A 13,695-nucleotide genomic window follows, 5' to 3' on the forward strand; every position below is an offset into this window, starting at 1 on the left:
ACTAGAACCAGGTAGTGGTTCAGGTCGAGGTACTGGACCTACCCACTAACACCGCTACCAGGAACCCAGTCATCCTCTGCTCCTTAACCTCCAGGATGCGAGGCTTCTCTCCGTGGCCAACATCTTTGCTCATGACGGTCAGGGCGTTAGTGTGGGTGACGGAGCGAACCGTGGCGGCCGACAACCACGGCAGACCGAACAGGGCCGAGATCCCGCCCACCACCACAATGATCAGCAGGTCCAGGTGGAAACCGGTCCCCTTCACCAGCATCCGCTCCTTCTTACTGACGATCAGCCTGCAGACAAACACATGACCTGAGACAACACCTGTACCCAGAGTCTGGTCTGGAGTCACGTCCAGTCCTGCTGTTTCCATACGCTGTGATCTGGGACTCCATGAAGATGAGGATGAAGACGAGGATGGCTGGCAGGATGCTGGCACCCATCATCCAAATGGGAAAGTGGCCGTCTGACCCGAGTGGAGAAATCAGCCAACCTCGCTTCTCCGGACTGGACACAGAGAATCCACTGGGAACGTTCAGCTTCTGTCAGCCAATAGGAGGACAGCAGTTCACCTGTCTGACCTGTTAGCTTACAGGTGGACTTTTTACACCATGCTCTAGCCTGACCTGGGTGTAGGTGTCCTCCACGCTGTAGTCCACCAGGACCATGATGAGGATCGCTATGGGAACTCCAAAGTCTCCGATGATCCTTCGGAGCTGAAACAAAATGTGTGATTACAGATCAGATGATCAGAAAGGACCAATGAGGAAGTCCTCTGGAACTAGGACATGTCCTCCTGACCTGTTATGTCCCTGACACAGGTCCAGGGAAAGAAGGGAGAAACACAACTCTAGAAGATGCCAATGATGAGACAATCTTAAGTTTAGGATTCATTTAATGTTTGTATGGCAGTTAAAATACAGGAAGGCCAAAGCGTCAGGGGGAGCCGATGCCAACATAACAAACAAAACACCCCTACCTGAAAATGAAAAGAAAAACTAACCTCACCACATAAAAAAGAATACAAACCTATTTCTATACTCCCCTAACTTCAATATAAACAGGAGAAAATTACCCATAAGGAAAATAAAATGGCAACTCCCCCCACAAGACCAATCTGGAAAACTAAAGACAATAAAAAATAATCCTAAAAACCAGACATAACCAAGAAAACCAAAACTTACAACAAACACAAGCTGCAATGGCAAGTGGTGAAAGACGTGCACATCCTCAGGCCTTTTATAAGCCACTCCCAGGCAGGGTTTGGCTGGAGGAGGCCACCACCTGATGGGAGGAGGGGCACCTAGAGAGTCCCACAAAATGAATCACAGGAATCAACCACATTCCTGCAACAGGTCCCAAGATATGTCCTCGGACCCAGGACATGTCCTGTCATCGAGCTCAACTTTATTTATAGTGGTCCACTGTGTCAAATGTGGCTGTTAAGTCGAGCAGGACCAGATAATCCCCAGCAGCAGTAACTAGGAGAATGTCATTAACAACCTCAATAAAGCTGATACTGTGCTATGCAGGGATCTGAAGCCAGACTGGAAGACCTCATTGATGTTGTGGTGGTCCAAGAATGACCTTAACTTCAAGTAAACCACTTTCTCCAAGGTGTTTGACATGAGAGGCATCTTGGAGATGGGTCTAAAGTTAGTCAGTCCAGTTACTGCATGTAACTGTGTATACCTCTTTGTACCTCCGTGTACCTATGTATACTTATCTATGTATACCTGTGTGTACCTGTGTGTCCCTGGGTGTACCCGGGTGTACCCGTGTGTACCCGTGTGCACCCGTGTGTACCCGTGTGTACCTGTGTGTACCCGTGTGTACCCGTGTGTACCTGTGTGTACTGACCCTTCCTGGGAAGAAGGAGCTATTTTTGAACTTTCTCAGGTAGAAAGCGATGAGGTACGTTCCCGCCATGAGGACCAGGGACAGCAGGGCTGTGTTTGGCTCTCCAACAACCTTCCCAGAATCCCTTGCAGCCATGGTGTGGTTGCATAGAGATGGATAAGCTGAACTGTTTCCATGGTAACAATTTTGAAGTGGATGCTCCTTAAAGATCTAGAAAAGACCAAAGAAGGTCAAAGTTCCCTTGTTGGACACCCGAGGTCCTTCACACCTGTATCTGTCTGGATGTTAATTTCAGTCTATGCAGAAATTCTGCAGCAGTGAAATCTTAAATCATATCTCATGAAGTCTGGAATAAACTGGTTTCACTTGCAGTACTCACCTTGACCAGTTTGGCAAAAGTCTCATAGATGAAGATGAGGGAGATGAGGAAGGAGAAGATCTCCTGAGTGAAGCGGGAAACAAACCGAACCAGAAAGCTTCCTTCCAAAGCCACAGTGAGGATTACAATGAGCACCAGCCAGAACCCAATCCACACCCGTCCTGTCAGGTACTCAATCCCATTGTCTTTACAGAACTGTAGAGGAACATAAACCAGTCCAGCGTCAGGGAACAGTGACAACACTTAATGGTCAAACTGAGGGCATATGTAAGTGTGGAAGGTTAAATTCCAGTTTGTAGAGTCAGAACTAAAGCAGACAAATCCCACCGTGAGGTTCAGTAAAAGAAGGCCCAGTACACAACCAACTGGAACACCATGACCATTCGAGCTGAGGATCAGTTATCTTCAGGACATTTTGTGGAAGAATAAAGGCACAACAACAACAAATCTACCTCTGCTTTTTTCTGTATATGACTGACAGGAAGTGCAAGGTGTGCACACTTCCTGTCAGGTGAGCTCACAGTGTAGAAGGCCTCCTCAAACACCAGCAGTGGTCCAGAAAAGCCGATCACCAGGAGAGGCTGAGCCCCCAGTACACTGAACACAATGCCCTGCATCGCCGTAGCAACAATCAGCTCGGACACACCGATCAGGCCCTCAGTCTTCTCACCTGCATCACAGGACCAAGGCAGCAGATCAGGATCTGGATCAGGCTTCCTCTTCAACCCACCGCATCCTGAAGTTCTGACTCACCAAGAAGTCCACCGAAGGTGATGGCAGGAGACAGAGCTGCAAAGTAGATGAAGATAATGGCTGCCATACACTGAGGGTTCAGAGCATCCCGGATGTCGCTGAGGTACTGAGGGTAACGATGCTTCACGTCTTTGATCAGACCACCAAACACACAACCTGAACGCCTCAGAAGGTCGTCGCTGGATTTAGATGGAACCAGAGAATCTGTAAGAGAAGAGCCAACCATTACACCTTCAAGATCACCAAAAGACAGGAAGTCCACACATCACACCGTCAAGATAAAAAACATCTAAAAACAGGAAGTCCACACATCACACCTTCAAGATAAAAAACATCTAAAAACAGGAAGTCCACACATCACACCTTCAAGATAAAAACATCTAAAAACAGGAAGTCCACACATCACACCTTTAAGATAAAAACATCTGAAAACAGGAAGTCCACACATCACACCTTCAAGATAAAAACATCTAAAAACAGGAAGTCCACACATCACACCTTTAAGATAAAAACATCTGAAAACAGGAAGTCCACACATCACACCTTCAAGATAAAAACATCTAAAAACAGGAAGTCCACACATCACACCTTTAAGATAAAAACATCTGAAAACAGGAAGTCCACACATCACACCTTCAAGATAAAAATATCTAAAAACAGGAAGTGCACACATCACACCTTCAAGATAAAAACATCTAAGAACAGGAAGTGCACACATCACACCTTCAAGATAAAACCATCTAAAAACAGGAAGTGCACACATCACACCTTCAAGATAAAACCATCTAAAAACAGGAAGTGCACACATCACACCTTCAAGATAAAAACATCTAAAAACAGGAAGTCCACACATCACACCTTCAAGATAAAAACATCTAAAGACAGGAAGTCCACACATCACACCTTCAAGATAAAAACATCTAAAGACAGGAAGTCCACACATCACACCTTCAAGATAAAACCATCTAAAAACAGGAAGTCCACACATCACACCTTCAAGATAAAACCATCTAAAAACAGGAAGTGCACACATCACACCTTCAAGATAAAACCATCTAAAAACAGGAAGTCCACACATCACACCTTCAAGATAAAACCATCTAAAAACAGGTTGTCCACACATCACACCTTCAAGATAAAAACATCTAAAGACAGGAAGTCCACACATCACACCTTCAAGATAAAACCATCTAAAGACAGGAAGTGCACACATCACACCTTCAAGATAAAACCATCTAAAAACAGGAAGTCCACACATCACACCTTCAAGATAAAAACATCTAAAGACACGAAGTCCACACATCACACCTTCAACATAAATACATCTAAAGACAGGAAGTCCACACAACACACCTTCAAGATAAAAACATCTAAAGACAGGTACCTTAGGGTGGACATTCGGAAACAGCCCATGTGTCTTACAGAGATATCCAATCCAACTTTATTCATAAAGCACTTCAAAAACAACCACTGAGGACCAAAGAGCACAAGAATAAAATCAAACAAAACAAGAAAATCAAATTAAGTTAAAATATAAAAGCAGAAGCAAAATGTCAAAATCTGAAGATGTCCAAAAGCAAGCCAAATATGTGAGTTTTAAGAAGAGACTTAAAATCAGACAGAGGAGGTCTGCAGAGGCAGGTCGTTCCACAATGTGGGACCAGCAAGGTCGGATCTCCGTCAAGAGCAGCTGATCAGCCGATCTTAGAGAGCATGAAGGTGAAGACATGACAGGAACCTGACGAGGCCTGTCCATCAGGGGACATGTACCCAGCACAGGCTTGTAGTTCAGGTGGTGGGGGGGCCTAGCAGTCATTTACCACACCAGGCTTGAGCTCCACTGTCCCTCTGCCAAACTCAACCTAAACCCAACCCGGTCTTCATCACAGACCTGCACCAGCTTGTCATGTAGACCCATAACGAATGTTGAGATGTCAACATCCATGCTGGCTCCCATTGGAAGTGGCACTGCAAGGATTATACTTCAAGCCAAAACAGCAAAAGCATCTTGGGAATCTGAAAGACTACAAGGTCTGTCTCATTCATATCTGGAGCGTTTCTGGCTTCAGGCCTTCCGGTCCACAGCTGTCAGCATCAGGAAGCACACGGAATAAACATTCATGAAATCCTGAAATTCTTTCCAAATATGGTCCCGTCTCAAACACCTCCGGTCACAGCCCAGACCAGGACCAGACCTTCACTGCTTCTACTTCTGGATCTCTCAGCTACATGCCAGACCAGGAACAGACCTTCACTGCTCCTACTTCTGGATCTCTCAGCTACGTTCCAGACCAGGACCAGACCTTCACTGCTTCTACTTCTGGACCTCTCAGCTACACTCCAGACCAGGACCAGACCCTCACTGCTCCTACTTCTGGATCTCTCAGCTACACGCCAGACCAGGACCAGACCTTCACTGCTCCTACTTCTGGATCTCTCAGCTCTGTTCCAGACCAGGACCAGAACATCCTTCTCTACCGACTCCAGACTGGACTCTGTGGATCTGTCCTCAGGCCTGACGGGTATGTGAGCCTGGGCTAAATCTAGGCTCCACTATGTTACCTGTGGGGTCCTTCATTGTTTACACATGGAACCCTCTTTGTTGCTATGCCGACGAAACTCAGCCCTACCTGTGTAATCTTCATAAATAACCTGCTTTATTTTTATTATTCTGGCTTTTTACATGAGATTCAGAAGCAAGCTCACCTTCACCCTGATGACCTCCTGTTTCCTCCTGCAGCTTGCTGCTCTGCTCCTCCTCATCCCTCATCTGGGGAATTTCTCTTTGGAAGCGAGTGACTGAGTGGAGCATCTTGTCTCCTGCATCAGAGGGGTGGGGGGTGATGCTGTAGTCCAGGAAGTGGGTAATGGCGGTCAAGAGGTCCTGGCGGTCATCTGCCTGGAATGCCGCCTCGTGGAAATGCTGAAGAACCCAGAACCATGAGGTCATGACATGGTGGTCATGCCAGGAGGACGGCGGTGGTGTCAGTCTCAGGGGCTCACCTTGTCGGACATGAGTGTAGAGATGAAGCGTCCCATCTGGTGGTGGTCCATGTTGGCTGATGGTGGACCCAGCAGAAGGACAAGGAACCTGACAGGGACAGGAAGTTCCAGCACAGACTCCAACTGGACCGCCTCCTGCAGTCGTACGAACGCCATGCAGGACTGGTCAAGGAAGCCCATGCTGCCTGTAGACACAGTGGAGGGAAGCACTGAACCCACAGAACCTTGTATATTAATATTACAGGGATCAGAACCAGACTGTGTAACAACCAGGCTTGGTCAAAACCAGGCTGGATCAGAACCAGAGTGGATCAGAAACAGAGTGGATCAGAAACAATGTGAATCAGAACAAGGATGGGTCAGAACCGGCCTTCTTGATGGATGGATGGATGGGTGGATGGTCAGAACAAGGCTGGGTCAGGACCAGACTGGATCAGAATTATGTTGGATCAGAACTGGGCTGAAAAGTTGAGTTCTGATCCACGTCTGTGAAACTCCCTTCTTTATGGCGTTCTGATACTGTACCGACAAGAACGATGGTGGCCTCGGCTCTCTCAGGGATCTCCTCCATCATGGACCTGGACTGCAGGACTGGTGGGATGTCCATCTAGAAAAGCAACACAGACTGTTCAGTAGAACCCAGATGGTCTGGTCCAACAGAACCCTGAAGAGAAGCCATCACTACTCACCTGGCCTGACATGCATCTCTTACTCACATTAGTCTCTCTGTGATTGCTCATGTTGATGCAAAGCTCTGATTGGCTGCTGGGGTTGTCCATTATAGAAGTTGCTGTGATGTTCCTGCTGATGAACCTGAGATCTTTGTCATCACTGGGATGGCTGAAGGAGAGAAGAAGAACTGGTGGATGGATGGATGAATGGAGGGATGGATGGATGGATGGATGGCTGGATGGATGGATGGAGGGATGGATGGATGGATGGATGGATGGATGGATGGAGGGATGGAGGGATGGATGGATGGATGGATGGATGATGGATGGATGATGGATGGAAGGATGGATGGATGGATGGATGGAAGATAGATGGATGGATGGATGGATGGATGGATGATGGATGGAAGGATGGATGGATGGATGGATGGAAGATAGATGGATGGATGGATGGATGGATGGATGATGGATGGAAGGATGGATGGATGGATGGATGGATGGATGGATGGATGGATGGATGGATGGGTGGATGGATGGACCTGTGTCTCAGGAGAAGAGCTCTTAGGACGTTGGCTCGGTCTTCAGTCCTGATCTGGTCTGAGATCACCATCTGCTCCACCACCTGCTGAACGATACCTGGAAGAGTCTTCTGCTTAAGGTCCAGGAGGACAGCACCTGTAACCATAGCAACATGATGACATCATTCTGGATTAGATATGGATTAGACTGCATCATTCTGGAACAGAGGCCTGTACCAGGAAGCTGGATTTCTCTTATCCAGGTAACTTCTGGGTTTTCTGTCCTATGAAGCTGGTTCACTTTTTACCAGGTAAATCACCATGGTAACCTACGCTGAACCTACTCTGGAGCAGGTTCTGTTCTGGATCAGAGTTCAGCAAGTATAAAAGCTCCACCTCCTGACACGGGGGCGGAGCCTCTAAAGACCTGGATGGAAACTATGAAGGAAAGGAAGGCACTGAGGAAGCTCCGCCCTAAACGTCTGGGCTGTAATAATCAGTCATGTCTGTTATATCGTCTCATCAGTTTATATCCTACAGTATCACCAATTTAAACTTTAACAGAGCCAGAGTTCCTTCCTGGCTGTTGCTATGGCAACTGTGTTGCGTCTGGCCTGGATGATGTTTAAATCTTCAGATTTGTGGTGAATAATGGTCTGCTCCTCTAGGGTGAAGCAGCTGCTCTGCAGGGTTGCTCTATGTCTGTGATTGGTCAGACACTGCAGACTCCGCCCTTTTTATGTGAGCACGCTCTGATCTAGATGAAAAACCCTGCATTGAGTTACCGAGTTGATAACCAGATTAGTACCGCTGATCAGGATCTGAATGTCTGGGTAACCCAGGTAACACAGAGATATACAGGTATGTTAATCACGCTTCCTGGTACAGGCCTCTTGAAGAGTTTGGATCAGATCTGAATCAGATCTGGATCAGAGCCTACTCCTCACTATGGGAAATGGTTTTCCGGAGCTCAAGCAGGGATTGGAAGGATAGGGAGGTGATGAGAGGCCTCGTCCAGCGCTCCTCCTCCTCTTCTTCGAACCTGATCCACCGACCGGTCTCCCTCCACCGAAGCTCCAGGTTCTGGTCGATCACCAGCTCATGCACCTCCACGAACACCTGACAAGAGACATGAAACTCTGAGGTCAGAATCTACCGACCGATGAAGACCACCACAACCCTGATAAAGATCCCCAGAGCCCTGACTAAGATACAGAACCCTGACAAAGACGACCAGAACCCTGATGAAGATCGCCAGAACCTTGACTAAGACACCAGAACCCTGACAAAGACCACCAGAACCCTGATGAAGACCATCAAAATCCTGATTAAGACCACAGAAACTCTATCAATGACCACTAGAACCCTGATGAAGATCCCCAGAACCCTGACCAAGACACCAGAACCCTGAGAGAGACAATCATAACCCTGATGAAGACACCAGAACCCTGATGAAGATCCCCAGAGTCCTGGCTAACACACCAGAACCCTGATGAAGATCCCCAGAACCTTGATTAAGACACCAGAACCCTGATGAGGATCCCCAGAACCTTGACTAGGACACTAGAACCCTGACTAACACACCAGAACCCCGATAAAGACACCAGAACCCTGATGAGGATCCCCAGAACCTTGACTAAGACACCAGAACCCTGACCAAGACCACCAGAACCTGATGAAGATCCCCAGAACCTTGACTAAGACACTAGAACCCTGACTAACACATCAGAACCCTGATGAAGACTGGAAGAGCCCTGACTAAGACCATCAGAATACTGATGAAGACCAGAATCCTGACCAAGAAACCAGAACTCTGACAAAGACCACCAGAACCCTGATCAAGACCAACAGTACTCCTGACTAAAACCATCAGAACCCTGATGAAGACCAGCAGAACCTTGATAAAGACCACCAGAACCCTATGAGGATCCCCAGAACCTTGACTAAGACAGCAGAACCCTGACAAAGACCACCAGAACCCTGATGAAGATCCCCAGAGCCCTGACTAAGACACCAAAACCCTTAAAAAGACCACCAGAACTCTGATGAAGATCCCCAGAACCTTGACTAAGACACTAGAACCCTGACTAACACACCAGAACTCTGATGAAGATCCCCAGAGCCCTGACTAACACACCAGAACCCTGACAAAGACCACCAGAACTCTGATGAAGATCCCCAGAACCTTGACTAAGACAATAGAACCCTGACTAACACACCAGAACCCTGATGAGGATCCCCAGAACCCTGACTAAGACACCAGAACCCTGACAAAGACCACCAGCACTCTGAGAGAGACAATCAGAACCCTGATGAAGACCATCAGAACCCTGATGAAGATCAACAGAAACCTGATGAATACCTTCAGAACCTCGATGAAGACCACCCGAACTCCTGACCAAGATACCAGAATCCTGATGAAGATTATCAGGTTAAACAGGAAAAACCTGGTCCAGCCAGAGATGGTACCATCAGATCTGATCAGTTTAAACAGCTCATTAACCAGACTTATACAGAATCCACACGTTAACCAATCGGAATCCTGCAGGCTAAATGATGTCATCATTCAAGACCAATCACAACAAGCAGACCGGAACAGGTGAACCAGCAGCTGTACCTTGTTCTGTTGACTCCTCCGGTCCAAACTGACCATCCTGAAGACCAGAACAGAGACTGAGCTGTGAGGAGTTGGAGTCCAGATTTTACCTGCTTCACCTGACTGACACCACAGCGTCATCTGTCCACAACAACACCTGGATTAACCTGGCGAGACCCTCGGCTCGTCTTTCTTCCCTCCATTTGTTTACAATAATATCATTAACAGACCTCCTGATCCTGTTCCCACCGGCCTTCGTGATGCTGTTCCCACCGGCCTTCGTGATGCTGTTCCCACCGGCCTTCGTGATGCTGTTCCCACCAGACCACCGGAACGCTAGTAACCTTTATGTAAACCCAACAAATTATCCATCTTTTGAGGAACCCTCCAGTTCTCCTCAAGTTCACTTTCACTAAGGTGGAGGCAGAGACCCGCAGACCAGGTACAGATGTCTCAGCCAGAACCTCCTGAAGTTCTGTCACCATCAGTGAATTTCTTTGTCATGACGTACAGAGAAATCAGCTGATCAGTGTGAAAACAGTTAGTGCAGATGAATGACTTCAGGTCAAACATTACCCGTGGAGTATCTCCAGGAGTCAGTGTGAAGCCCCAAACTGTTCACTCACATTTCTAATCTAATCTTTTTGCTGGTATTTGCAGATTAATAGAATGATAGTCATATTGATCATGATACTAATAATGATGAAACTGATAACGGTGCGAATGAGGACGTTAATGATGATAATAATGACAGTCATGCTGTTACTGATGATGATAATGATACCAAGCATGATACTGATTATCATGCTGGTGATGATATAATTAATGACACTAACAACGTGCTGGTTAGTGGGTTGGTTGTATTCTTTCTGCTTATCTGTCTGGGATCTGGTTCCTTCTGATGAGGAACTACTGGGTAAAAGGCCAGTTCAAGGTATTGATTAATGAGAGCAATAAAAAGGAAGGACTTCTTCTTCTTGCCCTACTTCAGACACTTTAGATAAAATATAAGTTTTTATTCTTTTGCTATTGTTTTTTTTATAATGTCTTTTGTACAAAATAAAATAAAAGAATTAGTGACATCAGCTGATCAGTCTGTAAAACAAGCTCCACCCCCTGACCTCATGTGGTGTGAGGTCCTCTCCATGGTGTTTCTTCCCTTGACCATAGATCTGATTGTTGGTGACATGGATGATCGGGCCTCTGGAGTTTCGTCTCACCAGGTGATGTCGATCGGGCGGAAAGTCGTCCAATTGGCAACCTGAAGGGGTGGAGTCACAGCAGAGAAGATTTTGGTTTGTTTGTTTACTTTGAACCAAAACCAGCAGATGAAAGTGAAACACAGTAAACAGAGATTCTTCTGTGTTGTCTGCTTCTAGTTTTCAGGATGAAACATTAGTATGAGGTCACACTCATGACCCCCTCATGACCCCGCTGGACTTCCCGTCCACACGGTGTGGAAGTCCTGGTCCCACAGTGTCCAGGTCTCATGGGAACTTTCTGCAGCCTAACTGGATCTCAGGCCCCACTGAACATCATTAAGAGACAGGTCTCAATATGCCAGCCAATCAGTTTCAACAATGACACACACACACACACACACACACACACACACACACACACACACACACACACACACACACACACACACACACACACAGGTGTGCAGCCATCAGCAGGTGAGCAGTGTCAGGTTTCTGTAGGAAAAGGATTTTCTGTGAAGATTTTCACATCTTCTCTTGTTCCTGTTAAAACTTCAGCCAATCAGATCCCAACGACTGTCTGACGCCCCCTACCTGTGGCCACAGGTGTTTGTCAGGTTTTGTGATTCTTTTTATAAAATTTGACTCGTCTTCACGTCTGTGATTACAATGAGTTCACAGCTTCTAGTTTCTGTTGATTTGGCTCTGGGTTGGTCTGCAGGTTGGCGCCTTCAAGACAGAACTGAGGGAGAATTCCTTCAGTCAGGTGGAAGATCGAAGGTTCAGGTTATTCTCTGAATAACGAGTAGCTGGTTACCTGGAAGGTTGGCTCTGGACCCGGTACTGCTTCCAGGTCATGTGGAGGTGGACATAAACACAGGTGTCTCCAGGTGTTTACAAATGTTTCCAGGTGTTTCCAGGTGTCTCCAGGTGTTAACAAATGTTTCCAGATGTTTCCAGGTATCTCCAGGTGTTAACAAATGTTTCCAGGTGTTGTCAGGTATCTCCAGGTGTTTACAAATGTTTCCAGGTGTTTCCAGGTATCTCCAGGTGTTTACAAATGTTTCCATGTGTCTCCAGGTGTTTCCAGGTATATCCAGGTGTTTACAAATGTTTCCAGGTGTTTCCAGGTGTCTCAGAGGTGTTTATAAATGTTTCCAGGTGTTTCCAGGTGTCTTCAGGTGTTTACAAATGTTTCCAGGTGTTTCCAGGTATCTCCAGGTGTTAACAAATGTTTCCAGGTGTCTCCAGGTGTTAACAAATGTTTCCAGGTGTTTCCAGGTATCTCCATGTGTTACCAAATGTTTCCAGGTGTTTCCAGGTATCTCCAGGTGTTAACAAATGTTTCCAGGTGTTTCCAGGTATCTCCAGGTGTTAACAAATGTTTCCAGGTGTTTCCAGGTATCTCCAGGTGTTAACAAATGTTTCCAGGTGTTTCCAGGTGTCTCCAGGTGTTAACAAATGTTTCCAGGTGTTTCCAGGTATCTCCAGGTGTTTATCTGCTGTAGGTGAAAAGCAGACTGAGCAGGGTACTCACTGAGATTGGCTGTCACTCTGTCCAACAAGCAGCTGTTGGGAAGTTCAACCAGAGCAGAGCCGGACTTCATGCTGACCAGAACCAGAACCAGAACCAGAGACAGCAACAATAGACAGAGGCCGTGGGCTGCAGCAGCTGCCCGTCACATGATCCGCGTGGACACAAACGCTTTTCATGTCAGCAAACAAACCTTCAGAGAGGCCGCAGAGCATGCTGGGAAACACTGGTGATGACATCACCAGGTTAGCATGGCAACCTGATGATGTCACTACAGAACAGGAAGTAAAGCAGCTAAATGTTTCTACCACGTCTGTTAATAAAGTTTCGATAGCCTGGTACTTCCTCACCGCAAAGTACCTTCCTTCAGAAGTTCAGTAAAGCTCACCAAACAGAATAAAGTACGACAGAAAAAAAACAGTAAAATACAGTAAAGTACACTAAAGTAGAGCGAGAGAAGGTACAGCAAAGTTAAATGAAAAGTACAGTAAAATACAAAAAGTACAATGTAAAGCACAATAAAGTGCAGTTAGAAGTACAGTAAAGAACAACATAGTAAAGACAGAACAAAGACAGAAATTAAACAAAGTTCATGCTCGAAAAGGAGCGAGAAGAATTAAAACTTATTAAACCCCTTCTCCAAAGTTAACATAATATTTTGGCTTCCTGTTTTTTATTTGAACTTTACAGTCCGACGTCGTAGTACACATTTAAAATACTTCATACTGTTCAACCACTGCAATCATTCATTCAGATATTTCATTTTAAACCAACCCAAACATATTTTTAAAAGAAGCTTCTTCATTCATATATTGTGTGAAAGTAATAACTTTAAACATTTTTTCACTGTTTTAAATTTGGACCCACATTCAAATTATTCCACAATTTTGCTCCACAAACAGAAACACAGAAACCTTCTTTTCACCCTTATGAGCTTATAATTAAATTTCCTCTCAAAGATAAAAACCTTCCTTCTCTGTAAACAGTCCTTGAATGTTTGCAGGTAGCAGTTTGTGTTTAGCCTTAAATAAAATTTGTATGGTGTGTAGATTAATAATGTCTTTCAGTTTTAATCATTTTGACTGCAGAAACAATGAACTGGTTCCTGTAATCTTCCTTCTTTTGAAGAACAAATAGTGGATGTTTTATTGTTTTGTAATTATTACCCCGAACTTC

The 13,695-nt window shown here is 45.9% G+C and overlaps 1 protein-coding gene across 3 annotated transcripts in view; it reads right to left on the bottom strand.

Moving 5' to 3' along the window:
• The window catches only part of slc4a2a (solute carrier family 4 member 2a), a 29,939-nt gene that overhangs the window by 6,330 nt on the left and 9,914 nt on the right, over window positions 1-13,695 (bottom strand). Inside the window, exons 6-19 of one of the 3 annotated variants that reach the window (XM_041991856.1) lie at window positions 10,905-11,044; window positions 8,135-8,306; window positions 7,209-7,344; window positions 6,715-6,838; window positions 6,524-6,605; window positions 5,999-6,183; window positions 5,702-5,918; window positions 2,996-3,199; window positions 2,764-2,912; window positions 2,243-2,437; window positions 1,864-2,073; window positions 630-719; window positions 379-545; window positions 43-296 (exon numbers count right to left, since the gene is read on the bottom strand). In XM_041991856.1, coding sequence (XP_041847790.1) covers window positions 43-296; window positions 379-545; window positions 630-719; window positions 1,864-2,073; window positions 2,243-2,437; window positions 2,764-2,912; window positions 2,996-3,199; window positions 5,702-5,918; window positions 5,999-6,183; window positions 6,524-6,605; window positions 6,715-6,838; window positions 7,209-7,344; window positions 8,135-8,306; window positions 10,905-11,044 — 2,325 coding nt within the window. Of the gene's footprint in view, window positions 1-42; window positions 297-378; window positions 546-629; window positions 720-1,863; window positions 2,074-2,242; window positions 2,438-2,763; window positions 2,913-2,995; window positions 3,200-5,701; window positions 5,919-5,998; window positions 6,184-6,523; window positions 6,606-6,687; window positions 6,839-7,208; window positions 7,345-8,134; window positions 8,307-9,804; window positions 9,860-10,904; window positions 11,045-13,695 lie in introns of those variants that run through there. The other 2 variants (XM_041991855.1, XM_041991858.1) reach the window with 2 other exon arrangements.

The sequence above is a fragment of the Melanotaenia boesemani genome, chromosome 8 (assembly GCF_017639745.1).
Source record: "Melanotaenia boesemani isolate fMelBoe1 chromosome 8, fMelBoe1.pri, whole genome shotgun sequence".
Taxonomy (NCBI): Eukaryota; Metazoa; Chordata; class Actinopteri; order Atheriniformes; family Melanotaeniidae; genus Melanotaenia; species Melanotaenia boesemani.